The 27,103-nt window shown below is 48.4% G+C and overlaps 2 protein-coding genes across 2 annotated transcripts; one reads left to right on the forward strand and one right to left on the reverse strand.

The window, feature by feature from the left end:
* Positions 1–734: 734 nt before the first annotated feature.
* Positions 735–19,865, reverse strand: SART3 (spliceosome associated factor 3, U4/U6 recycling protein). Its single transcript, XM_054996720.1, has 19 exons — positions 19,584–19,865; positions 17,028–17,154; positions 16,057–16,161; positions 15,326–15,510; positions 14,688–14,793; positions 13,764–13,888; positions 12,511–12,666; positions 11,910–12,048; positions 11,452–11,559; positions 10,594–10,671; positions 9,923–9,981; positions 8,879–8,988; positions 8,061–8,173; positions 7,415–7,491; positions 6,387–6,552; positions 5,151–5,611; positions 4,248–4,400; positions 2,626–2,816; positions 735–1,946 (listed from the first exon to the last, which is right to left on the reverse strand). The coding sequence occupies exons 1-19, from the start codon at positions 19,758–19,760 to the stop codon at positions 1,766–1,768; spliced, it is 2,817 nt and encodes a 938-aa protein (XP_054852695.1). The 5' UTR covers positions 19,761–19,865; the 3' UTR covers positions 735–1,765.
* Positions 19,866–22,896: 3,031 nt separating this feature from the next.
* On the forward strand, positions 22,897–26,951 carry ISCU (iron-sulfur cluster assembly enzyme). The gene is made up of 5 exons (XM_054997119.1): positions 22,897–23,038; positions 24,721–24,834; positions 25,137–25,247; positions 25,415–25,493; positions 26,097–26,951. The coding sequence occupies exons 1-5, from the start codon at positions 22,937–22,939 to the stop codon at positions 26,192–26,194; spliced, it is 504 nt and encodes a 167-aa protein (XP_054853094.1). The 5' UTR covers positions 22,897–22,936; the 3' UTR covers positions 26,195–26,951.
* The last annotated feature ends 152 nt before the right edge of the window (positions 26,952–27,103 follow it).

Consider the following 27,103-nt stretch of genomic DNA (forward strand, 5'->3'; position numbering starts at 1 on the left):
AAGTAGTCCAGTAGCACCTTTTAAGATTAACCAATTTTATTGTAGCATAAGCTTTCGAGAGCCACAGCTGTCTTTGTCATATGCACCACCAGAGAGCTGTGGCTCTCGAAAGCTTATGTTACAATAATACTACTGGACTCTTTGCAATTTTGCTACTGCAGACTAACACGGCTAACTCCTCTGGATCTTTGGTAACGAAACTCTGTCCCCTCCTGCCTCGGAAAGTGCTCTGCTGAATTGCACTAATTGCACCCATTCAGTCCCGCATCCAATATCAAAGCATAGACAGTCAACTGGAATCAATCTAACATCCAGGACTTGCTCTAAAGTTTATGGAGGCTTCATTGGGCAAAAGAAACCTCATAACTTCATGGCTGTTGTGGAAATTGCCGTGCATGTGCCAGAATGCCTAATGGTTACGAAAGAGAGGGGGGGGGGGTCTTTTTCATGCAAAGGGAACGCTTCCATTTCTTACGGCCCTTGTCAGAATTCTAAACTTTTATTTTTCACTGCAGAAAGAGCCTCCAGGTTTCTTTCGGTGAATGAATGAATTTGGTCCGTGCGATTCAACATTTTCCTGTGGCAGGTTGCTTAAACGCGTTCTGCGCAGGTACTCCCAATTCTCGTATTTTTTTTAAAATTCCAGTGTTACACACTGCAGGCAGTCCCAATCAATGACGCTGTAAGTGCCCTTTTTCCTCCACCCAGATAGCCCTCCATTTTCACGAGCATTCAAATGCAAATCACACTTTTCAAGAACTGTACTTTAATGAACTCAAGGTAGAAGGGGAGCTCACATTTCACATGGTGTACAAAAAAAACTGAAGAGGCCAAAAAAAAAAAAAAACCTCAACAAATTCAGGAACTTAAATGGCCAAGAAAAAATACATATGTAAAAAAATGTTCAGCAAACAAAACACCAAACAGTCAACTGAAGCAGCACATCCTGGCTTGTATAGGAGATTTCCCTAGCATTGTGTTGAACAAAGCTTAGAAATAATTGGCATGTCATTTACAAATACGTTATATATTTATATATATAATATATATATAAAACATACCAACTTGAGTGAATCGTCAATCCAGTTTCATTATAAATGCCAATCGTGGCACCCCAGTACTAAAATAGGCCATTATGGTTATTACTATTTATAACAACTTTGTACAGAAGGTGTTGGATACAGCCACAACATAGAGGGGGGTGGGTTTGAATAAAGGCCTGGTTCCTGTTAATCCATTTCACTAAACTGCAGTGCCTTCCCCAGGGCAAGATGCATTACTCTGTCTCGAGAGGATCTCCTTTTGCCAGAGGAAGCCACCAACATTAGCAGAATGGATCCACGGGACCCAATCCGAACTGTGCTGTGTGCTGTGAGTTACCCACCACTGGATCTTCAGTTGTGGTGGGGTTCTGTAGTTCACAGTAACAAGCTTTCATGTTAAATTCTTCTTTTCTTAAAAAGATTTTAAGAGAACTAAGGACCTTAATTAAACTTTGATTTGTAACCCAACCTCCAATGTGAGTTCTTTCCAGATTACCCCTCAATATGAGGGAGCACTTAAAGATTTAAACCCATTTTACCAGATTCTGCACTGCCATCCCGTCATAAAACCCAACACACCCCGTTCCTGGCTCTCAATTTCACCAGCTGCATGCTGTCAAGTGTGATAGGTGCAGAGGTCTAGAGGAGAACAAACATGGTTGAGACTTGCCAGTACAAAAGCCATCTCCCCCTGGCATTTTATAACCCTGCCCATTGTGACCTCATTTGTTCAGAAGCATCCTGGCAAAGTCCGCATTAGACATCTTTTTGGGCTCCTCTGCAGAAAGGGGTGGGGTCTCTGGCGGGTTCTGAGCCACTCCGTTTGCCGCCTTGGCGGTGGGGTTACTCTGGCGCTGCAAAGCACGAGGGACCAACGAGAGCTGGGTCCTTCCTTTCCCACGGCTTTGAAAAGAACAAGACATGACTGAAGTTACACTCAAGTGACACGAAAAGTTGGATTATTGTGCATTGAAATAAAAAATGCTGTCATGCAAATTCTACACCCTAAAAGCAGGATTCTGCACCCTGTGCCTGTCATCTGGTTTTGATCATTATGAAAAAGCACAAGGAGTAGAGAGGGCTCTGAAGCCCTACCAACCACCACCACAAGTCTTGCTGTCCCCTCTTGGCTCCTGAATTTTCTCTTAAAGAACATTTTCACAGCCACAAAGTTTAGGAACTTGATTTCTCGAGATCTTTTCCCTCCCAAAAGGCCGACATATTCCTGTGCTTTCAAAATATCCAGGAAGTTCAAGTCCTCCCAACAAATAAATGGTTGGGGGGGGGAGGTGTCGGGATGTATGAGTGGGCTTCTGTCTGTCTCTAGACACATCCACACTACAGCTGTGCCTGTGCATGGAAGGAAGACTTTACAACCACGAGAACTGTCCATTTGCTTTGGAAGCTTTGCACATCTCTGTCAAATTTCTGCCTTGCTCCCCTTTATTGCAATAAAAATGAAACGTGTCCCCAGAACATACAATATTTTCTGACAAAGGCAGGACGCTCGCTGAACCGGGCATGAGCCCTTCTGTACTCTCTACCTCACCACGTATACAGACAGCCCTCATCAAATACTCACGCGCCATAGATCTGTCGTGGGACCAGTGCCTGAGGTGCTCTCCCGGCAGCCTCTGGCCTCTCAGGAAATCTTCGGGCAGGAGGGTTGCTAATAGCCACCTTGATTACATGGTCTTTAATGGTGAGACCATCCATCTTCAGCACGGCCTGAGAGGCCTGCGTTTCATTCTCAAACTCCACATAGGCCAGGCCCTATCAGAATAAAATGATGCCACATAATTTAGTGGGTGCTAGTTTATAGAAGTCATCTAGCATGAGGAAGCAACACAGAATGGCAATGTTTCAAAAACCAAACGCAGCTTTTCACAAGAAGCAAAGGACCCACTTGGTCAGCAAATGCAGCACCTGAGGAATTGGAACCAAACATATACAAAACAGTGAAGAGTCCAGTTCCTTCTTTAAGACTAACCAACTTTATTGTAGCATAAGCTTTCGAGAGCCACAGCTCTCTTTGTTAGAGGCTTTACTATTTTGCAACTACAGACTAACACAGCTAAGTTCTCTAAACATATACAAGAATGCTTAAATATAATTTTTGGTCCTGGCCAGGATGATGATTACAGCCATGGATCGATCGCTTTTGTATCTTGCCCTCCCCCTCCCAGGAATTCAGGGTGGCAGTGATGGTCCCCCCCCCTCCCTCGAATTATCCCTACAGCCACCCTGCAGGATACGTTAGGCAGGCGGAACTTGACTAGGCCAAGGGCGCTGAGTGAACTTCAAGGCTGAGTTAGGATTTCGAGCTGGGTCTCCCCGGTCTTAGTCGGACACCCGAACCACTACAACACCCTACAAACAAGGCAACAGGTTGTCAACAAGACTTTCCCCCACAACAAGGTGGGCTCTGAACGGCAAGTGACTGCTTCACTGGAAAACTCCCAGCATTATATGAAAACTTTTTTACTCTGGAAAGGTTTTCATTTTTATTTTTTAAATTTTCGACTGGTGCATTTTAAAATGTCTTTAGATGTTAATGGTTGTGAATCAGGTTTTTAAATCTTTTGTGCTGTTTTTAAATTTTTCTTTTTTAACCTGCCTTGAGTATTTATTTTTAAATAAAGGCAGGGCATAAAAAAATAATTCACTGGCACACAAGAGGCCCCTCTCACTCTCCTCTGTGCCAACCCACCTTTGAAGTCAACAGTTGCACCAAAGGACCCATCCCGTGTGTCCAGGGGTCATTTAATAGAAAAAGAGCTGGAGGAACTCATTAGCATATGCCATGCCACTTGCCATCCCTGGAAGTGTGTCATTAGCATAACTGATTTGCATATGCTGCGCCCCCTGACATCACCTATCCTGGCTGTTTTGGACCCAATCCTGGCCATTCAGGGCCAAATTTGGGCCCAAAATGGCAAAAAGGGGCCCAAAATGGTCAGGATCGGGCCACTGCTGAGCGGGAGAGTGATCCATGACCCGTCAGAGGCCCGATCCGGGCCGAAATGGGCCCAAAATGGCCGAGAGTCAGGTGGGCAGGGCCAGATGTCATGTGACCTCTCTGGGGAACTGCCGGAACTGCATTCCTGCGTGTTCCCCCTCAAAATGAGCCCTGCATGTGTCCAACCGGAACCGCAGGAGACTGCTTAGAGTCTGTGGAGAGCAGGGCCCTGGCTATGAACGTACCTTGGGTTTTCCTGCTCGGTTGGTGACCAGCCGGATCTCCTTCACGTTCCCATGGGCCTTGCATGCTTCCTCCAGCTCTTCCTTTGTACAGGAGAAAGGTAGGCCAGATATGAAGAGTTTGTGTTTCTCCAAGGCAGTGCTGTACTTGAACACCTGCAGGGAAAAGAAATGTTCTTCTCTCTCCCCAGTCAAACAAACCAAGGCCAGATTTCAATATGCTGCCGGCTCAGGCAGAAGTCCTCTCCCATGGACCTCGCGATCGCACCGTGCCTCCTCTGAAGCAGGCCACTGCCTGTGTAAAGAGGCTACATAGCTCACACAGCCACGTTGCACAGGTTAAAACGAGAACTGGCGTGAGTGCAAAGTTCAGAACAGAGTGCTTCTACCTTGCCCTCCTCACATTTAAATCAAACTTTACAGCCAGCACTGCATCTTACCAACACACATTCAGGATTTCATCTTTCACATCTAAAAATGCAAGCTTCTCTTTCTACACAAACCATTTTGTATAAACAGTATGAAACAGAGAATGCATCTGTTCTATGGAAACAGTGGGTGAGCTGCTATAGAGACCATGAATGAAGGACAGGGGGTTAAATCCAGACTCTTCAAAATTCTGCCTTTCGCCCATTCCCTGCACCAGCCTGACGGGTTCTGCTCGAAGCATGAACTGCTAAGGATGCAGGCCCACCTGAGTGCAGGTACAGCGGGCACCTCCCATGCTCAGCCCTGAAGCCAGGAGAGGGCCATGATCTGAACCAGGCCATCGTCATCACCGGGGCAGCCCCCTCCAACCAAGACTCGTACTCTGAGATGCGGAATCATTCCTACTGCCTTAGAAACCCCCTGACTGGCGATCACATTATGGGTGGGGTGGGAGACGTACAACCCAGATTCTTGTACCTTAAAATCCGGGTTCTTGTTCTTGTCAACACAAGGAGACACGAACATTGGCCTCCCTTCAACGATTCTGCGGTCCAGGCTGAGAGCCTGCAAAGCCGTCTTCTCATCCTTGAACTCCACATAGCAGTAGCCCCGAAAAGTCCCCTTGTTGCTAAAGATGGGGCGGATTTCTACCACCTCCCCACAGCTTTCAAAGAGCTCCCGCAGCTTCACTTCTGGCTCCGTCATGCTGTAGGAGAGGTTGCTGATAAAGACTGTGACGTTGTCTTTCTCGCTGTTGTGAAGGATTTTGGGGGCTTCTTTCCACTTGGAAGCTGCAGCTGCTGCCGCCTCCTTTGGCTTCGAGTCTGCTTTCGTTGGCATGTCCCGTCCAAAGAGCCCCGTTTCCATCTCCATGTCTTCCTCCTCATCCTCATCCAGCATATTGCCGCTTCCCTTCTGCTTCTTGCTGGGCTGCTCAGCTGGTCAAAGGAAGGTCAATCGAGTGAGCCATTCCCCATGAACATACAGGCATTTACAGGTGGTAAGCAGATGGTATACATTAGGAGTGAGCGAGCAAGTGAGCTAGCATGTGCCCTCTCAATTCTCCTGTGCCACTCACAAGATCCACATCTCACCTATGGATGGGCAGCTAAGCATGCAGCAAAACTATCCAGAGGCAGAGCACAAGGAACCACCAAATATCACCCTGCTTCCTTCTCTGCCTGTAGCATCTTATCCTCTCAGGGGAGCACAGAACTCCAATACAGTTCCTCCTAGACCCCTAATAAATACTCTCTTACAGGCTGCGGCTGAGAGGGGGAAGCAGGAAGAAGAGGCCCATGGGCCCAACTGCTCCAGGCCCCCCAAGAATATTAAGGAGACTTAAGTGCTTATATACAGAGGCAGGCAGCAAGGCTTGCCATAGGAGAAGGGCAATGGTCACCGCCCTGGCCGAGAGCTCCAAACAATCTCTCAGCTTCACTCAACTGGGCAGGAAGATCCACCAAGTGGCAAAACTTACTCTAAGCATGAGCTTTGGATTTGCACCAAAAATCTGGTTGCTTTACCTCTGCCTTCTGAGCAATCCCAAGCATTGCCCAGCAAACACCCTCAGGACCCCAGACACCAATTCAAACCCAGGTCCCTGATCCCAGCCCGAAGAGCAGCTCCCTCGAAGCACAGGGGCAGAGCAGCTGTTCTGTGCAGGCCACGGAAGGGTCCCGGAGAGCTCGCCTGCTCTGATGGAATCCGCACCTTCCTCTTCCTGCCCCCATTCCCCATCGTCGTCATCCGCTTTACGCTTCTCTCCAGCCTTGGGTTTCTTGGACTTTTTGGCCGCTCTCTTCTCCGCCCGAGACTGCTTCCGCTGCTCAGTCCTCTCTTCTTCCTGTTTAGCAATGGCAGCTTCCTTCTCAGCAGCCTGGAAAGTAAAGCGGCCTTGCTAGCAAATCGCAGCCCAAGAAGAATATCCACATTCCCAAGAGGAGCAGCGTTCTTACATTACCCTGGGATGGAGCCCACGTACAGCACACGATCCGTGCAGCAGAGTGGGGAAAGGGGAGGGGAGACAAAGAACTAGCGGGCACAGGTGGCATGAGGGGAAATGGGGTGGAAACAGAATGAAAACCGATCATTTGGCATGGCATGGGGGTGATGACAGCATGGATGGAAACCAAATGGAAGGGGGTGGGGACCACAGGGAAAAGTGGGCTAACGGAAGGCCAGGAATCGGGATCAAGGCTGGCCTGACTGATTGCCTGCCCCACACAAAGCCAAGGACTGCAGCCCCAGGACACTTCTCAGTCACAAGCAATACCGGGGAGCAATCTCAGATCACAATGAAGCTTCACAGAAGGCATCCCTCACAATACAAAAGCCCTAATGCAGTTCTCTGGGGGCTTGTTCTGTTGGGCTAGCCCTGCCTAAGGTCAGGGAGAGAGGGACACACATGTCCTTGAGAGAGAAAAGAGGCCAATCTGGGGGGTGTTTTTCCCTTGGCAGCAACTAGGGGAGCAAAGCAGAACATGGCAGGATTAGCCCACCCGTAACAGGTGGGTTCTTCAGCACATTACCTAGGAACTGGCGGGGAAAGGACAGAGGTAGTTACTTCTTAGTCTGCTACTCAAGATCTTAAATCAAGAGAAATGAGCATGATCATCCAGGCAAAGCACAAACTGAAGGAACTCATGGTTCGGGAGAGAACTCTAGGCCACCATGCCTCCAAAAAAAAAAAAAAAAAAGGCACGCTTCTTTCCAAAAACACACCAAAGAGCTGCCCCAACCTTGGCTCTCTGCTCATTCACTCGAGCAAGACGGTTTTCTATCTTCTGAACGGCTGCATCCCAGTCTTCTAAAGTGCCTGAGAGAGAGAGAGAGAGAGAGAGAGAGAGAGAGGAAAGAAAAGGCACTTTAGCCTTCCAGTCCATCCTGCACGCCTCCCTCAAGATGCACGGCAGAGTCATACTAAACCTTGCAACTGCACAAGTAAGTGAAAACATTGCTGGACCAACTGGGACAAAATTCAATATACGGTACATTTTTAATCCTGAGCATGCTTTAAGAAAAAAAAAAAGTGCTTCCACAGCTTCTAAAAGATGAAAGACGTGATATGGCTGCACCAAAAGAAGAATATATGAACAGCCTGGCTAGAGAGGCAACGGTGGGCCTGTCACTCTTGCTCTGGGGTTGCTGAAGCCAGAGTTTCCCTTGCAGAGCCTGGACTTTGGACCTAGAAAACCCTCTTTGCTCCCCTAGCAGGAGCTGCTAGCCTTCCAGCAGCCCAGGCACGCTCCTGCTTTCCAGTTTCTTGGCCATTTGCCTGTTCCATACCCACCCGGTCAGGTGAGGGAAGCAAACTTTTCCATGCTACAAGTTCCCTGATTACTGCGACGGCGTACTCCAACTCGGGAGGGCATCAAAGCATCTTACCTTCAATTCTTTCCAGTGTAAGTAGCACCTCACAGACATGCTCTGGGTAGTCGGTTGTGCACTGCACTGCCCGGTGCAAGGCCTTTCTACAGTGCTGGGCATCACCGTGTGCCCTGCAGACAGAAAGCAAAAGGAAGGGCCTTACTGCTGCAGCATGCCACTTGCAGGCACAACACAGCAGGCTTCTCACTCAAGCAACTGCATCCTCACTCTTCTAAGGATGTTGTTTCAAACTGGCTTGGAAGGTACAGCTACTTAGGACAGCACAGCAAGCAGCCCACATTGCCTAGATGCCGTTATTGCACTGCAGCTGCTCTGCAACACCTTTCACACAAGGCTTTTAACTAACTAGAAAATATGGCCTGCAATTCATACTGGACACAAAACTCAGAACTGCCAGAGGCAGGAAAAGGGGACAGAATAGCAGTTGGGCAGAAATTCCAGAGAATGAGCAACAGAATGTTTGCTTAAACACGACAGTGCACAAAGAAACGGCCTCTGAACAGGCTGGTTTTAAGAGAGTGGTGGGAATTTTCATTTTGCTCTCAGCTTTTCAACTCATCATGGTCAGTAGGACTTTCACAGACACTTCTCAATTAGACCTGGGGAAGTCAAGCCGCTGGGTCCAACCCTGCAGATCTGTTCCACTAACAGCTACAACTGGGGAAGGCTTCTGGAGTCAGGGAAAGCACTGCTGTTAGCGGAATGGATCTAGGTCATCCAACCTACTTTCCCTTTAATGCTCAAAAACCCCCTACTTTCTGCAGACAGAGGCACCAGGCTGGGGTCTCTGGAGCAGCACTCGCAAATTCTCTCACCGCTCCAAGTTGTAGTACTCCAGCCACATATTGGCATATTTGGCATTCCCTTTCGTCATGATGCTGTCCCACAGTTCTCGAGCCTTCTGCATGTTGTTACACAGGCGGGCCTGAGGAAAAGCCAGAAGACGACCCACAGCTCAGAGACAGAGCCTGCTTTTGGATGTGGAAGACGCTGGGTGCAAACCCAGGGATCTCCCGTTTAAAGGCCCTCTGTTTGCCATGGAGAGCTCTGATCAGAACAGGCAATTTATGCGAGAGGGACCAACACAATTACACAGCTTCATACAGGAGGGGCTGCGACAGGTGGCAGAGCAGACACTTCATAAGCTCCAGTAGGTTCAAATGGCATCAAGTCACCAAGTTTAGGTTTTAAAAGGCCAAGCAGAGTTTCAAACTATTTCGTGAAATACATTCAAACCTGCCGTTGGCTGTACCGTCAGCACGCCACTGCAAGAGCAGCCTGGCCCAGGCAAGTCTGGCGCATGGTTTTAATGAACTAAATGGTGATAGGGGGCTGGTAAATCTGCTAGTGCTGTTCACAGACCCAACAGGGTTTGTGATGAATATCGCAGCGTGTTCTTTAGCTTTGTATTGGCGATATTATGCAATGGCACCAAGACCTTTCTGCAGCAAAGGTTTGCAGGGAACTGATTTTAATATTGTTCAAACAGTTTTTTACAATTACTTTACAGTCACGGTATTAGTTATATTTAATGAATGACTGTTAGGCTCCTGTTCCTTTTTTTCACTGTGTTGTCTATATCCCGGCTTCCTTTTGCAAAGAAGACCCCCAAAGACGTCCAACCGAGAAAGCTTAAAAACACATTTGGTAGAAGCTGGCTGGTGGCTGGGGCCTTACGGTCCCTCCCCGCTTCCTCTGCAGAAAGACTGAGAGCAGCTGGACGGGCCAAGCAGCCAACGGAAAGAGCCTCCAGCCCTCACGGGTATGCTGGAAAAGGCCTCGCCACTGAAGGAGTTACCGCGCGCTGTGTCACACTCTCTATGCGTAACCAGAAGCAGCAGCCCAGTGACCAACAGTACCTCAATCCTCGCCCAGGTCTGCATGATGGTGCACGAAGGGTCCCCGCTCTCGCTGAACCCTGCAGACAAAGGAGACCGAGATGACTCCTAACAGACAGCAATGGAGGATAGAGATTCTCTAGGCCACTGAAGCACAGCATCATCCAGGCTGCCTGACGCCAAACGCTAAAAGCAACCAAGCCCCAAACATGGCACACTTCTGGTTTGGGTGGTTCCACAGAGGAATGCTTTGTATCCCTTGTGGTGGCTGGATGCCATAGCTGTGGCTTCCTATTCAAAGTCCCTCCCCCTCTGGGCACCCTCTTTCCCTCCCCGTTTGGCTCAGACAGGGGAAGCCAGAGGTATCCGGACCTTTCACAACCTTGCAGGAACAGCAGCAACAGCAGCAAGGACGACAGACTTAAATAGAACCTCCCTGTTCAGAGGCAGACTAGCTCGGAGAGCCGGGTGCTCAATGCTGGGCTAATGGGCCTTGAAGGACACATTCCACAGGGCTGCTCTGTCATGGAAACCAGGGAGAGGAGGGAAGGTCGAGCTGCTGCTGCTGCTCCTTGAAGGAGGCCCATGACTCTTGCACAAAAGGGGCTTAGAATCCCTCTTAAGCTTTCACTCCTGCATCTCCAGGACACAGCCACGCATGCATGGGTTTAACACAGAAAGCTCCCGCTTACGCTCTTCTACTTCTTGCTTCAAGTATTCCACGGCATGGGCAAATGCAGACCTCAGTTCTTCCAGTTCTTTGCTGGAGTCTGAAAAACGGCAAGCAACAGACACGTATTTCCCCCAAGGAAAGGCAGGAGGAAAATGGGAGGGAGGTCAGATAAAAAGAACTGGGAAAGAAAAGTTTGCACAGGTCAGCCAAACTGGCCACAGCAAAAATTTGTTTCAGAACACTTTCAGCTGGCGAGATCACTGCTGGGTGCATAAAGACTGAGTGCAGCCGTGAAGCGGGGGGGGGGGGGGGACACGACGACAGCAAAGGGAGGCAAGTCTCCACTCTTAGGGGCCGTTAAAACAATGGCTGCACCGCAAGGACAGGAAGGGGAAGAGCAAGCAGAGGAGGTCTTCGGGGCCTCCCCTTTGCTTACCAGCTCCCCACATGCAACTGAAATGAGCTTTCAGCCGTTCCCAGTTCCTCTTAAAGAGCCACGTAGCAAAAGTCAAAGGCCTGTTCGCTTCCCCAGCTGGCAGGGAACAATTCTGCCCCTGGACTACGTCAGTTTGGAATGAAAGACGAGGCCCCACGTGCTTGAATGCTCCCTACACACACAGAAAGCTAGCTGGAGAGGGGGAGGATTGTTCATTTGCCTCCCCCCCCCCCCCCGCTCATGCTAGTTTGCAACACGGAGGAGACTTTTCCCGTACAGAATTCAGTCAACCTGCACCCAGGAGCAATACAGCCCAGACAAAAAAAAGATTTACTACCCCTCTACCTGACTAAGAACATGAGACCTCTTAATAAGGCCTAGCCTGAAGACTACCATAACCAAAGCCAACATTTCCCAAGACTTTAGCCACGATACAATTACCTTGAGTAAAATCCACCCGTCTTCGCAGATAGTCCAGGTATGCCTGCCAGATTTCCACATAGTCAGTAGCTTGAATGAAGCCAGCATTTAAAGCCTTTTCAAAATTTTCTGAGAGAGGAAAAGGAAAATAAGGAGCACAAATGAGACTTTGGCCATCATCCAAAGGCTCACCCCTGAAAATGAATGGGTGCTTAGCCCTGGCTCAGAGTCCCCTCCCCCTCCCCCAAATCATAGCCGCAGGCAGCCATTACACACCAAAGGTGACGTTTCCACAAGAGGAACTCACCTGGCTGAAATGAAGCCCCAGGACTGCATGACAAACAGGCCCAGATGGTTTTTTGTACACTGTCCCTGCCTGTGTAAGTCCAGAGCTCAGACCAGAAAAAAGGTTGGCAGGCAAGTTCTCGGGAACGGAAATATTACAAGAGGCAACCTGTATTTCAACAGCATCTCTTTACCAGAAATGAGCTGATGCTCCACTTCATGCCTCTCCATGGCCAGCAGGTACTGGTTCCACAGTTTGACGGTCCAAGGACAGTTCCTGACAGCCCGTTCGTGGGCAGAAAGGACCAGCTCTTTCACCTTCAGCTGCCTGTCCTGGGAAATAAAACACCCCCTCTCAATGAGCCAGGCGAGGGCTGTGAGTTTGCACTTCTTTGACAAGAGCCAAGACATTACACTGAGCTCAGAATTCGCTTTCCTGAGAATCTCCATTAAAAATACAAAACACGTTTCTAATCCTTATGAAGACGTTCTATCTAAAGCATACGGGTAAAAGCTGCTGAAAGAACAAAATTCAGAAAAGCAGTTGAGTAAGGTCTGGGGGGTTAAGAGGAACGTCTTCAGCAGTGTACAGATCCCCACACACAGCACACAGCAAAGCTAAATTTATGTATTGCCTGAAAGCAAATATACAACATCTATGCCGGTCTCAGGATTGCCAGCATGCAGACTGTTAACCCTTTCAGTGCACGCAGCCACGGTTAAAAAAATTAGTAGTAAAGCTGGGCAAAACAAAGAAGTGCATCCCCCAGAAGTCACCAATGCTGGACTTCTTACCAAATACTGAGTATACCGAGCCCACAGGTCAGGCACAAGGCAGTTCTCTGCCAGGGCTCGCTCGTACGTCAGCTGAATGCGAGCTGGATCTCCAGCCTTCACCTCAAAGTCAATATAGGCTTGATGTTCTGCCAGCTTTGGTGCCTCGGCTACCAACTGTAAAGCAAGCAAAAGTAGAGAAAGGAAGCCATGTCAGCACACTAGGAAGGGTAGGGTGGCATGATACTTTCTATACAAAGCCTGGAGAGTGTGATCCAAGAAGGTTTCAGGTGTGCTAGACTCGAACATACAGGTTTTGTGAAGGTTTGAAAAAAACAACAACACACAGCTTTGAATCCCAGGAGGGTAGCTGCTTGGGATACTTGAGACCCAGTAAACAGAGACTCGGACCTGGGTTTAAATCCCTCTACTTACTTCATTTACTTACTTCAATGTGTAATTACATCTTTTTCACTGAGACTTAAGGCAGATTACAAAATTTAAAAAACAGTTTGGTAAGGAAGCGGTGACCAATGCAGGAGTTAAACAACAGCAAAAACCAAAATATCTTAGGCATCACAATGCCGTAATACAGAAGATGGTACCAAAGGTGCAGCAAAAGGAAGCTAATATATACGAACACTGCTACAGCCAACAATCCGGATCCTGTATCTATATTCTATCAAAGCAACCTCCTGAGCTGTTCCATACAGCTCTTATCCCTTTATGAAAATGCCCCCCTAAAAATTTCTGTGCTGCATATTCTGCGCAATGACAAAAGTGCAGGCAGCTTTCTGATCCCCTCTGGCGAGCTGATCCACAGGACTGGAGCCACCAAAGAGACTGCACCGAGCCAGGCTGTTGCCAATCAGTAAAATCTGAGAAGAACCCTGGACAATTTGCTCTCAGAGCTTGTGCTCCTCTCACAAAGTTCGTAAGAGCACCACAACAATATTTGGAAGGCAAAGGCAGAAAGCGTTTTAAATTATGTGCTGTGTAACCAAGTTCAGAAAATTGTGGTCAAACAACTCTGTTTTTTAAAAATGAATTCCTGAGTTCAAAAGAGCTCTGAACCTACAAAACGCTGGACCTATAAAACAGTTTCGTGTAAGACTGTTTCCTATTTAAAGCATGCACAGCAGAGGCTGTGGGGGGGAGGCAACCTATTCGAGCAGTGGACATCAAAAACTGTACACACAATACTTAGTTTTCTCAACACTATTTGCATTGCTATCAGTTGGGAAAACGCAAAGGTGGATAGGGCCCCAGTTTACCAGTGCGTCTTCGTACGGTTTACATTTCTGCATCTGCTGCAAAGCCTTCTTGTAATTCTTGATCACCTCTTCTGGGATCGGCTCTTCAGACCATTCTTCGTATTCGGCATAAGCAGCCTCCATGTCTGGACATAAACATAAACATTCAGAGGCTAGAATTTTTAATAGCAGAATACAGTTCAGTTCTACTGATTCAAAAGCAGTTTGAGCGAGCCATGAAGAGCCCAATCAGAAAGCTAAACAGCCGCCAAGAGGCCTTTGTTCGAGCATTCCTTTCAGACGCAGGACAGAAGGCTCAGTTCAGACCTCACAGGCTGTAGGCAGACACCGGGTGAATTCTTGCGTTTCTGTCCCCCTTTCCCACCCATTCCCCTCTTAAGGGGCAAAGAGAGAGCTGGCAGAAGTCGGCAACTAATTCCAAGGCACCTGGTGACCCTGGCATTTGTGACACTGAAATTAGATGCTCTCTGACTCGGGTTTGTGGCCTCCAATGTGCTAGAGCTCCAAAAATCAAGCATCAGAACAAAAAGTGAAAGACAGGCAGAGACCAAGCCTAACAATGTTTCCAATATCCTTAAAGTGCTTCACCGTAATTACAAGAATTTTGTTTAGGAGTATGCAAGATGGTGTTGCAGCCATTCCAGCGCTTATCCATAGCACAACGTTTTTTCCTTATATCCCCAAAAGCCTCCCCTTCCAAACAGAAAACTGCCACCAAGAACCATTCCAAGGACCTCTGCAAGAGATACAGTCCTACCTGCACACCATATGTTCCCTTCTGATGTCCCTGTCTAAAGGAACCCTCAAGATACCACCCACTCACCCACCCACTTCCATCAGTAGATCAGCAGCTTCACCACATACGAGACTCCTTCCGAGAGATGCAGCCCGAGAGCGCAGCCATTAAAGCTCACCAGTTCTTACCCAGCAGTGGAATCCCCAGCTGGCGCCTGAATAGTGCATGGATCTTTTCAAGCTGTGTACAGATGGTCTGCTGCTGCTCAGGAGATGGAACGCTGCCAGCTGTCGGCTGCCGGAACAGAGAAAAGGCCAGGGCCATCAGGCAGGCAGGCAGCCTCACACAGCATCAGAAGACTGAAAACCACCCACAAATGAGCACGGTGGAAGAGATGCTGCAAGGCAGCACAATCTACTTCCCCTCACCATAAACTGGACTGCATGCTCATCTAAAGAAAATAAGCTCCATACCAATGAGATCTGTGGACCCAATGCCAACAAGAAGGAAAACCATCCCCTGCCCTTGGGGCGATAGGAGACCAAGGGAAGACTCCTGCAGAGATAACTGAGCCCCCGTCCTCTCTCTGGCACACTCCTTCCTCTGTATCTATAGTATCCTGCTCTAATCTAGACCCAGAGAAGGTCAATGCCCTCGGAGTGCATCAACCTTTCTCCACTTACCACCACCTAGTTGTCCAATGACTTGCCAGGAGGTTATGGAGTAGCATTTTAACCACCAGGCTGTCTCTTCACCAAAGAAATTCAGGAACATACCACCTGCCACATGCACAAATTTAGGGTGGGTAAGGTGCCAGAGGCTTTACCTGCACTGTTTCCAAGATGGCATTTTCAAACTCCCGGAAGGCCTCCCAAATGGCAGCTCCTTTTATCACATGAAGACCAACCGCGGTTAACGCCCTTTCAAATATTGAGCGAACTTTCTCAATGCCTCCCTCCTGGCCAATGCCACCAATTGAGTACTGGGCATATTCAAGCCAGATCTCAGGACCTAAGGAAAGCCATAGAGATATTATTTACTCAGATCTGTCAGGGGGCTACGACTCTTCTGTTTTCCTCTGATAAGAGCAGCTTGGCAGGTTTCTCTGCTCAAGCACTTACCCCTGAATTCTGTGGACATCAACATTCATCTGCTCCTACATAACTATGTAAGTAACCTTCCCCACCCCTCAGCTTGTTTGCTAGAACTAATTTGGATTTACATTCTTCTGGCTCTATTTAGTCTTTCCCTGAAGGCACCTGTTAACACAGCAGAAAGCTAGCAAGAGGGCACCTACAAAAATCATGTGAGATAGTCGGTGAGGAATCACTGGAGCTGGAGAACCAGGCTTCAGTACATCAGCTTGAAGGAGGCCATTTTTCAATTCAGAATCACATGATGAGGAAGGGCAGCCCTATTGGTCCATGCTCTTTTGGCTGGAGAAGAGCGGTGTCAAGCAGGAAACGCCTGAATTTCTGGACTGAAGCCCATTTTAACACTGAGCTATGGAACGTTAAAACTGTAAAATAGAGACTTTCCCCCCAAAATAAAACTTACAGATGTAGTCTTTCACAGCTCTTTCAAAGAGATCATAGACTTTTTCCCGCTCTGAATTATCCGATGCCATTCGAATCTCATCCTTCAGCCAATCTAGCCAGATCTCTGCAACACATAGGTATAATCCATAGAACTCTACCACTCACAAATATTTAAAGATATTTCAAGAAGTTGCACATGGTAGGGGGGAGGGGGAGGAATGACCCTGAAGGTCCCTTGGTCATCAGGGGCAACAGCAGACAAAGCTCCCTTCTGACTTTCCAAAAGTTGGCTTTCTATAACAGGCCTGAGGAATGTAACAAAATGAAAAGAGGACAGACTCACCACTGGGATCCTCTCAGCTGAAAGTACATCTTCCACAATCAAAATGACTCAAGTGTGCAAGCAACGAAATTCCCCGAGGAGGGGAAGTTGCATACACTGCCACATACGAATGAAGATATTTGAACTGGCCCATCACAAGTAAGTCTGCATATGAGATGGGCAAGTTCACTGGCCTTCCACTGAAATTTCCAAGCAGTTATACAACACAATCACACATTCAGTGTGAGATGTCTGTAAGTGTCAAGATTTAGTATATAGGTATAGAGCAGTGTTTATGGTTCTTGCGATAGTTGTCAATACTTAACACATTCATTGTTTTCCTGATAAACGAGTGTTTATTCCTGCATCTTTGGACAGTCTCAATTTGGGGGCAAAGGGACCTCTCCACCAAAAGTTCACAATGGAAACCTTCAACCGCCTCACACAGGTTTCATAAATATCCAATTCAGAAGTAAACAGCATGAGAAGAATAAGGTCTTTCTGTAGCTTATGCAAAGGTATAAAGCCCAAAGTACACACACACAAACAAACACACATACACAACATCCCATTCAAGTTCCAAATGAGTCCATCCTATAATGATCTTCAGAGCTTTAAGAGCAATCAAGAACAAGCCACAAGTTTCAAGGCAAGCTGAAGACATCTACCTTCTGTGAGAGGAAAGAGTTCACTCATCTTCTGACGGGCTCTTCGAAGTTTTACTAGCTCGCCTTCCTGGCGCAACAATTTTATCAGGTCCAGGTGACAGTTATAGTCAAAAACATTGATGGATAGCTTAAGAAAAGCAATAAAACAATGTATTATTTATATGCTACATGTTCACTCCATCAAGACTTAAAGCTTATTCTCTTGCAGTTGTGTTCTTAAGGTAGTCAGACACACATGAGCAAGAATCCTAGCCAGACCCACACAAACATTCCCTCCATATCAGCTCTCCTGGATTATACGCAGATCAATTAGGTTTCTTTAAGGCACAGCAAGTTCAAGCAGCCAGTGGAAAAACCTTGTTGGGCTACTTCAGATTGGCAGTTCCCAAGACTGGGGATGGGCAACTTGAAAGCAGTGCTCAGCGTAGGCCTGTCATATTATTTTTGTTGCTGTTGTTGTAAGTTAAAACACCAAAAAATGCAAAGCAAAACCTCCATACTCAAACTTCATCAATTACTTGGGATAGAATCCAAACTCTATTATTTTGCTCTGCACATTATTAAAATGATGGACAGTGGTGGTTGAACCCCCCCCCCCATGCACACTGTCAACATGGCATGAGCTGATAGCATCTTTAAAAAAGAAAGTCCCCCAAAGCCTTCTGAGACACACTGACATCCTGCAAGGAAACAACTAGTGCAACTGCAAGAAATAATTCAACATCAAGTGACCCCTCTGACCAGTGCAACTCTGCACCTCAAGGTTCTTTGGCCCTCTCTCCTTCCAGTCAGCCTCCAACAGGAACAGATAACTGCTCCGTATCTGCAAAGCAACTACTCCTGTTACAGAGAAGAGCAGAATTAGATGAAGACTGCCCAATGCAACTATGTGTGATTTGCTGTTCTGAATGTCCTTCACAGCAATCAGGTGCACTGACATCAGAATTACCTCCCAAATCCAGAAATACAACCCAACTATCAATCCTTGGAGAAAAGACTAACCACAAGATCTCTACTCAAGTTTCTGATCTGGCTGAATTTTCTTGCAGAAGGATGAGACAGAAAGCGATAGCTCTGCTCTCACTGTAGGGCAGGTACAACCAGATCCTACTGTCTCCAACACAGTGGGCCTCCTGTGCTGCCTCTGCACTGGACCCACCGCTCCAGCTGAGCTTTTTCCCAACCCCCAACCCCCCCGCCCCCGATGCTCTGAGCAATCCAGGCTCACCTTCCTCCCATTATAAGCAGGGAAATGGCACAATCCTTCCCTGACAAATCACCCATCCACAAAGGAGGAAGCTGCCTGACGCATCTCAGCATGAGCCACTCCTAGAGCTGCCAATTCCTGGTTGGGAAATTCCAGGAGATTTGGGGGCACAACCTGAGAACAACAGATTTTGGATAGGGGAGGGAGCTCAACAGGCATGTGATGCCATACAGTGCATCCTCCAAAGCTGCCATATTCTCCAGGGAAACTGATCTCCACAATTATAACAACTATGCTTATGTAGTGCTGTTCTAGACAAATTGGCTCCCAGCACAGTAGTGAAGGAAGGGAGCTTCTCAGGGTATCCTGTAAGGGACACCCTGCACATGGGCAAAATCAACAGCAGCCCATGCATGGGCTTTCTCTGTGGTGGCCCCTACCCTGTGGAACAGCCTGGCTGAGGTCAGGAGAGCCTCCACTCTTCTAGCTTTCCTCAAACAATGCAAAATCGAATTATTCAAAAAGGCTTTTGTATTGTAGGGAGGGGCTCTCAGATGCTTCGCTAATGAGTTTGGGACATTAGACCTCACCACTATGTTGCCTTACGTACTACCTGCTGCTTTAAATATGTGCTCCTATGAGCTACTTGTGCTTCATATGATCTAATGTCAGCCCTAGAATTGCTTATGTCCTGTTTCAGCATTTCTTCTGCTCTGTATTTGATCCTTGCTTATGCTGTGTCTTTGTAAACTTGTGTTTCTTTACCCTTTGGCATTGTTTATGAAATTGTCCTTGATATTGATTGTACTAATTTCACACTGTGTAACCCGCCTTGAGTCTCAGTGAGAAAGGCAGACTATAAATGGCATAAATAAATAACTATCCCCCCGCAATACAGCCGGGGAGCTGAGGCTGAGAGGAGTGGTCTCCTCAAGGCCACCTGCTGAGCTCACGGTAGTTTTGGGATTTGAACCAGCAGAGTGCTGACTCACAACCCAACCACTACGCTACAGCAGCTCTCTAAAGAAGGGAGCTCATACTCTCAAAAGCTCATACTCTGAAAATCTGCTCGGTCTCTAAGGCGCCACTGGACTCAAATCCTGCAATTGTAATCTGGGAGAGCTCCAGGGGCCCCCTGGAGATTGGCAACCCCAGCCACTCCCCAGCTCACTTCCTTCGCTCCAAATCGCCACCCCCTGAGCAGCACCTGCCGCTGCGCGCTCCTTGCGAAGCCCTCGGAAACTCGGCCCGAGCAGAGACTCGCGCAGAGACACGCCAGGAGTGCCCCCGGGGCAGAAGGGCGGGGGCGTGGCTTGGGAGGCCGTGGACCCGCCCCCCGCGCCCCTCACCTGCTCCTCCAGGCGCTGGATCTCGGCCTCGTTCTCCTTCTCCTCATCCTCCCCCGAGGACTCGTCCGAGGTGTCCTCGGCGTCGTCCGCGTCGCCTCCGCCCTCGTCCTCCGAGTCTCCCGCCTCGCGCAGCTCCTCCTCAGCCGCGGCCACCTCAGCTCCGCCACCCGCCGCCATCTTGCTGCAGCCGCCGCTCTCCGGCCCGATGCGAAGCCCCCGCCTTCCCCTGGTGCCGGGCTGCCCCGCGCACTGCCTGAGTCAAAAATAGCACCGAGGCGGCGCCGCGGCACCCGGCGCTTTTGTGAAGACCTGGGTTTTCTCTCTGGAGGAAGAGGCTGAGTTAAGGAAACTCCCGAGTCAGGACGGGCCGAGGGAGGAGGATTCTCCGGGGTCGTTGCCAAACGGGCAGCGCTCGGGGCGCCCTTCGGGCTCTTTTGCAGACAGGAGGGCTTGAAAGGAGGTCAGTCCAGAGCGCGCTGTGGCTTGGCTGTTCGTGAAGGGCAAACTGGGCCACCATGGTAAGTGTGGCGGGGCTGCTGCCTCCGTCGCATTGACCAATAGGCGACCGACAAGCTGGTTGACGATCAGTGCAAGGGGCGGGGCCCTAGGAAGGGCGGGGCTAGGCTCTGAGCTGGCACGTGCTGAGCAGAAAAGACTTTCGCAGCTTGCTAGAGGTATTGAAATGGGGGAGACCCCTAAAGTTGCCAACCTCAACTCCAGCCTCCTCAGGCTTCAATCTCAAATCTCCAGGAGGTTTCCAAGCTGGAGTTGGCAACCAAAAGGCCAGCACATCAGGGATAGGTGCAAAATTCCTATCTGCAGAAGTGCTGCCTTCTGGACAGCTGCAGGCTGGGTGCTTAACTTACACGGAAATTTCCCAGTGGGCCACTGCCCTAGGGTCACTGCTAGCCAGAAACGAGCACAGCAAAGCCCCATCTCAGGGGTCACTTGGGTTTAGGCCCTTCATCAGAAGTGGTAACCTGTGTCCCCCAGATTGTGTTTTCCTGACCTCTGCTGCTGTCAGTTTTCACGAAGAAGCAATGGGTGAGCTAATGGCCATTGTTTACCCCACTGCAGTGCTGGCTTGTAGCAATGTTTGGGGGCAGGTCTCTCAGCTTGCCTCGGTTTGGAGCCATTTTCATCTCCCAGCCCACTTCTGCTTCTAGAAAAAAAATCCAGTGGTGCCTTAAAGATTACCAGTATTTATTTTGAAATATGCTCTCATGGCTCACAACCCACTTCTTGAAACCCTCGCACATCCTACGTATCTTTGGGGTGACGATTTTTGTGTAGCTGATGAAAGGAAATTCTTCTGCACATGCAAGAAACTACTACAAGCGAGTGAGGTCAAACTTGGGATAAAGCAAAACAGATATCTTACAAATGAGATTAAGGGAGGCCCCAGTTCAAACTTCACCTTTTCCAGGAACATACAAATAAGCCTTGACAGGCTCAGACATCCATCTGCATTCCAAAGGGGTAGCCATGTTAGTCTGTTGCAGCAAAGTAAAACAAAACATCAAGTGACACCTTGAAGTCTAAAAACGTTTATTTCAGCATAAATGTGTTGTAGAGGTAGAGTGGACTAGGATCTGGGAGATCCAAATCACCGCTCTACCATGGAAACTTGCTGGGTAATATCAGGCCAGTCACACACACACTCAGCCTAGCCTCCCTCCCATGATTGTTTTGAGGATAAAATTGAGAATGTAGTAGCCATCTGGGTCCTGATTGGAGAGAAAACTGGAATATAATTGAAGTGAACTGGATTTGACCCCCCCCCACTCCTCCACTTGACCTTGGGTCAGTCACAGCTCTCTCAGAGCTCTCTCAGCCCCGCCCCACCAGAGGATAATGATAACACACTTTGTAAACTGCTCTGAGAGGGAACACACAGTATGGAATTGACAGCAATACAGTCCCATCTCACAGGAATGTAGCAAGGTTGAGGAGGATGAGCTTCAGTTGCAACCTGCCTTTGTTGCAGAGAGGCAAGGCAGATTACAGCGTTGGAGAAGCAATTCAAGCAATTGCAGTAGATGAGGACTGGGTGTGTGTAAAGTGCCGTCAAGTCACAACTGACTTACGGGGACCCCAGCAAGGGGATGTCAAGACAGGCGAGGAGCAAAGGTAGTTTGCCGTCGCTTTCCTCTGCAGAGCCTTCCTTGGTGATCTCCCATCCAAGGACTGGCCCTGCTTGGCTTCCGAGAATTTCACTCATTTTTCTCTTCCTTAATCAAATTTACAAACTAATATTTTTGAAGTGATTGGAACTTGGCCATCAGCTTCGATGCTGGTAGTTTTGAGTGGGCAGCCCTGTTGGTCTGCAGTGGAAGAGCAAGGTCATCTTCCCTAGTGCGTTTTTAAGGTGCTGTGAGACCCAGATCTTGATATTAGGAGGAGTTGTTATTGTCCATATATCCCATCTTCCAAGGCTGAAGACTAGTCCTATTGGGAGGGCGTGGCAGCTGGTCCTTTACCTTTTGCTCAATCAAATCCATACTCCAAACTGAAGCAGCTCAGTGGGCTCTCCATACACTGCCTCTGCACATGGGTGTTCCATGTTAATCTATCCTGCCTAATACGCCCATGCAGCTTCTTTGATTAATGCATCTTACGGAGTTAGCATGCAATTCGCATTTTATTTTATTGACTTTATTTATAGTCTGTCTTACTCATACTTATAAGAGCCCCGTGGCACAGAGTGGTAAGCTGCAGTACTGTAGCCCAAGCTCTGCTCACCACCTGAGTTCGAGCCTGGCGGAAGCTGGTTCAGATAGCCAGCTCAAGGTTGACTCAGCCTTCCATCCTTCCAAGGTCAGTAAAATGAGTACCCAGTTTCCTGGGGGGAGAGTGTAGATGACTGGGGAAGGCAATGGCAAACCACCCTGTAACAAAAAGTCTGCCAAGAAAACATCGTGATGCGATGTTTCCCCCATGGGTCAGTAATAATTACTCGTTGCTTGCACAGGGGAACTCCCTTTACCTTTCTTACTAAGACTCAAAGCGGATTACACAGGGCGAGTCAGTACAGTCAATTTGAAAGACATTTCAATAAACACTGTAAAAGGGTATATTGAATACATATCGATTAGTGGAATAAACGCCGCTTAGTAACACAATTCCCGCTTCGTCCCTGCGGGCGATGAGTTTTCCCCAGCGCCGCCTTGCCTGCCAATAAACCTCCGGGCGGGAAACGGTTAATTCCTATCCTGGGGCGGGGGCGGGGCCAAGAGGGGCGGTGGTGCGTCACAAGGGGCGGGCGCCTCAGGCGGCGGCGCAGGATGACGTCATCTTCGCGCGCCGCCCCCTTCGCTCTTGAGGCGCTGCGTCGTCTTTTCAAAACACTCAAGATGGCGGCGCTGCGGGCGAGCGGCGTGAGGGTGACGGCGGCCCTCCTGAGGCCTTGCCTGGGCGCCCAGACGGCCCTCCCGGCCGCGGCCTATCACGAGAAGGTGGGGCGCGGGGCCGGCCGCCGAGGGGACGAAGCAGGCGTGGGACGGAGGGGCGAGCGCGCAGGACGGGTGACATTGGGGCAGGGGCGCCCTCCGTGGAGGGCGACGAAGGGGGCTCTGAAGCGGGGCAGGAGCGCCTGGCTTGCCTGCGGGGGACAGGCGGCGGGCGAGGGAAGGAAGCGGCTTTGTGGAGAGCGGCGGCTCGCGGGGCTCTTCTTGGCTGGCTGAATCCCCTGCAGGTTTAGTGTCCAGTAGCATTTTTAAGACTAACCCACTTTATTGTAGCATAAGCTTTCGAGAACCACCACTCTCTTCATCAGATGCATCTGACGAAAAGAGCTGTGGTTCTCGAAAGCTTATGCTACAATAAAGTGGGTTAGTCTGGTGCTACTGGACTCAACTATTTTGCCACTAACTCCTCTGGATCTATGACCATGTAGGTTTAGTGTACCTCTCCCCCCCCCCCCCCCGGTGCTCTTTTGAAAATCCAAATTTCCTCCCTTCAAGATCAGTTGGCCCTTTAGGAATAACGACGCCCTCCTCGCTGCACAGCAGGAAAGGGCAGCTGCAACTACAAGCCCAGTAGGGTGGGAAGAAGATGGGCCGGGGCTGCTGGCTTTCCCCCAAGGCTAGGGCTTAGGGAGGGTGGAGAGTGAGCAGCTCTTGAAGTAGTGGGGCTTTCGATTGGTGGAGGGTCTCAGGCAGAGAGGTGTTTTTGCCCACTTTGTGCCTAAACAGAAGGACCCGGGATGGAGCTGTGGCTCTCAAAAACTCGTACCTTGAAATCTAGACAGTCTGGAATGTGCTTCTGGACCCAGATCGTACTCTTCTTCTACAGACCACGTTGGCTACGCACCCGAAATTGCCTGTGTTCTGGAAAACCTGAACTCTGTTTTACTTTACCTTTTCTGTGCAGATTTTGAAATGGCACAGAAATGTGGCCTCTAGTGGCTCTCCTAAGCTTGCCGGTTTCGTATTGCTGGGGTGTGGGACTAATTATGTCTGAATTTCTTTTTGTACTGGATGTCCTCTTGCTGGGCTGTTGCTGCAGGTGTGTCATGAGAACAGTACAAGGGGGCGGCTTTGTTTCAGAGCTGCATGGCCTCAGCACGCCACACTTCCCTTAAGGCCTCTTGCGGCGGAGGGATGAGGAGCTGCTAGAGGTGACTTGCGGAAACTTTCTGGGAAATAGCGGACTACGCAGCAATGTTGGCCTTAGGCTAGAAATGTACGCCAGTAGGTGGCAGTCATAGAACCTAGTATTTGGGGCTGTATTATTTCAACAAGCTAAAATCAGGGCTCCACCTTCCAACTTTGTGCCAGCCAGATGTGCTCGAGGAGTTTGCATGCAAAGCTTGTCAGATGTGGCTGTTTCCTCTTGTGATGGGCCAGTTTCTGGAACATGGAGGCATTTTTTTCCATTTAACTTCCGTAGCCCTTTTGTTCATAAATGCATTTAATCTGTTTTTAAGGCAATCTAAGCTACAGCAGACCAAATTTTTCAGCCCTAGTGATCTAGTAAGGCTTTGAGAAGCGGAATGAGCATAATTTTCTGGGATTCCAGAAAATTCCTCTGGGATCTTAACAGTTCTGTTTAAGCTTATCAGGGATTTGTCAAAGTCCTTTGTGTAGTTGAAAGATGGAGACATGCCAAATCTTTGCCTCTGAATTTTCATTTTCAGGTTGTAGATCACTATGAGAACCCTAGAAACGTTGGTTCTCTGGACAAGAGTGCCAGAAATGTTGGGACTGGCCTTGTGGGAGCTCCAGCCTGTGGAGATGTCATGAAACTGCAAGTAAGTTGTTGCGGCCTCAAGACCCTGCACGCGAAATTGCCTTATACCAAGTCAGGCCATTGATCAGAGTGTTGTCTGCTTTGGCTGGCAGCAACTCTAGAATCTTTCACATTGCCTGTAACTTGATCCCTTTGATTGGATACTTCTGCCAACAAAGGACATACTTGGCTCCTCAGCCATGGCTCCTCCCTTAAAGTCCGGTGCAATGAACTTTTCCCTATCTGTTACTCTGTTACTTGTAGATGAAGGGTTTGTTTTTTTTAAATAGTGTTTGAAAACTAACACCATTGACATCTTTTTAGGTTGAAGTGGATGAAAAAGGAAAAATCATCGATGCCCGGTTTAAGACATTTGGGTGTGGGTCGGCAATCGCTTCGAGTTCCTTGGCTACTGAATGGGTGAAAGGGAAGACGGTAAGAATGGACTGTATTACAGATCTTGGTCATAAGAAGATGACAGTGTGAAGTCTGTTAGCAGTTGCTCGTCATGCACAGTGCAATTGTATCCTCGGAGCAGGACTGTATGAATCTAGTGAAAGACGGAGGAATTAAAACCAAGTTGTGATTATTGTTCATTTCAGGTTGATGAAGCCTTGAAGATCAGAAACACAGACATTGCTAAAGAGCTCTGCCTTCCTCCAGTCAAGCTTCACTGCTCCAGTAAGTAACTTTCAATGACTACCCCTGCTTAGTTATCTCATTGGATTCCTCCTGGTAAATGTGGGAAACTGAACTGAGAAATGTATTGCAAAGGTCCAAAATACCAAAAGAGCGTAAAGTGTCTTTGTTCCACTTATGGTAGCAGTGCAAGGCTCTTGCACCAGGAAAAATAACTGCAATTAGAGCTGGATCTTTTTCTGCTGTGGATGAATGATGAACAGGGATTGCAGCTTTTGACTTCTAACACTTCTAGTTCTCTCTGGAGAAGTGTGCATTTCTCTTCTCTCATTCACACACAGAACCTGAGAGGCTCTCAGATGCCTTGAATGCTGAAGTGGTATGTTGATATCCTGTTATAACTGGTTATCCAAACAGCCCTCCAAAATAAATGGGCTTATTAAGTAACCCTTCAACAAAAGAGGTTTGTTATGCAAGGCGCAAACTCTATGAAACAAACTGCTGGAGAATTGTAAGTGTGACCTGCTCGAAGTCTGGCTGTTCTGGGCTTTTAAAAAAATGTTTTTGTGTGTGTATGATTTATTTCTCGAGGCGCACTCCTGCTCTTCATTCTGCTTGATGATGATTTTTTCTTCTCTTTCTCAGTGCTGGCCGAAGATGCCATCAAGGCTGCCTTGGCAGATTACAAGCTGAAACAAGGCTCAGAGACTGGAGAGGCAGAGAAGGACGCAGCCAGTGTGTAGGGGGAGTCCTTGGAGGCAAAGCTGACCCCTTGTTCCTATTTTAATTTGCTGTGCAATTGTTAGGAAGCCAGTCCACCTGCTTCTAGTGAGTGGAGGGGAGAGGGGACCCCAAATATCCACAATGTATTAAAACCATCAGGGCAGACTAAGAGTAGTGGACAAATACCTTGCACTTCTTGGGAGTAGCTGTCCTCTGTTCCTTATTTCCACTCACTTCTGAAAAGAAAACCATGTGATTTCACCATGAGATTTTCTCTTATCCTTATCAAAGAATCATCTCAGGCCTTAGTGTGAACCGTAGTAGGGAAGTGGGCTTTTTGCCTAAATGAGACAGAAGGACTTTCCCTGTGGAAATAAAGGGTTGTCTCCCTGGGGGTGTTGATCACCTGTAGGCAGCAGTGAGCAGTCCCCACCCACCTCCTGGGTATACCTGAGATATTCTGGTGTGAAAGGGGGAGGGGGATTAAAACAGTTTGCTTTGGGGCTACAGCACAGAAAGACTGCCAGGGGACCCCTGGCTCAATTTGTTCCGAAAGTACCATATTCTCCTTGCCTAATGTATAGGAGGCAGCTTATGCAAAGCCCTGGGCTAAAAGGAGAAAGAACAGGCAACCTCTTCCGCCATTCTGGTTAAGTTTTTGTTGTATAGGAGTGGGTTTTGCCTTGGTCAGGCTATTTATGCACAAAATACAGATTTATTTTATGTACAACATAGCTATATAATTGTACGCACAAATAATACATGGCTGTTCTCTAAGTCAGTGTGTCATGTGTTTTTTGTTCTTTGTACCGTGGAGGAGGAGTTGTTCAGCTGTGGTTCTGAAGGAGGGGTCCTGCTTACTTTCTGAAGATGAATTTTTACTCTTTATACATGCATAATTCAGAGTAGCTTTTTAAAATGCTTGCAAA

The sequence above is a fragment of the Eublepharis macularius genome, chromosome 13 (genome assembly GCF_028583425.1).
Source record: "Eublepharis macularius isolate TG4126 chromosome 13, MPM_Emac_v1.0, whole genome shotgun sequence".
NCBI classification, from domain to species: domain Eukaryota; kingdom Metazoa; phylum Chordata; class Lepidosauria; order Squamata; family Eublepharidae; genus Eublepharis; species Eublepharis macularius.

Bases quoted from the DNA above. Each gene is read 5' to 3' on its own strand.
- SART3 (XM_054996720.1), bottom strand. From the start codon at position 19,760: ATGGCGGCGGGTGGCGGAGCTGAGGTGGCCGCGGCTGAGGAGGAGCTG. The intron at 13,889-14,687 runs GTAAGAACTGGT...GTTTATGTCCAG, and splicing joins GCTGGGGATTCCACTGCTGG to ACATGGAGGCTGCTTATGCC. The intron at 10,672-11,451 runs GTAATTGTATCG...GCCGTTTTTCAG, and splicing joins ACGGGTGGATTTTACTCAAG to ACTCCAGCAAAGAACTGGAA.
- ISCU (XM_054997119.1), top strand. From the start codon at position 22,937: ATGGCGGCGCTGCGGGCGAGCGGCGTGAGGGTGACGGCGGCCCTCCTG. The intron at 24,835-25,136 runs GTAAGTTGTTGC...ACATCTTTTTAG, and splicing joins GAGATGTCATGAAACTGCAA to GTTGAAGTGGATGAAAAAGG. The intron at 25,494-26,096 runs GTAAGTAACTTT...TCTCTTTCTCAG, and splicing joins AGTCAAGCTTCACTGCTCCA to TGCTGGCCGAAGATGCCATC.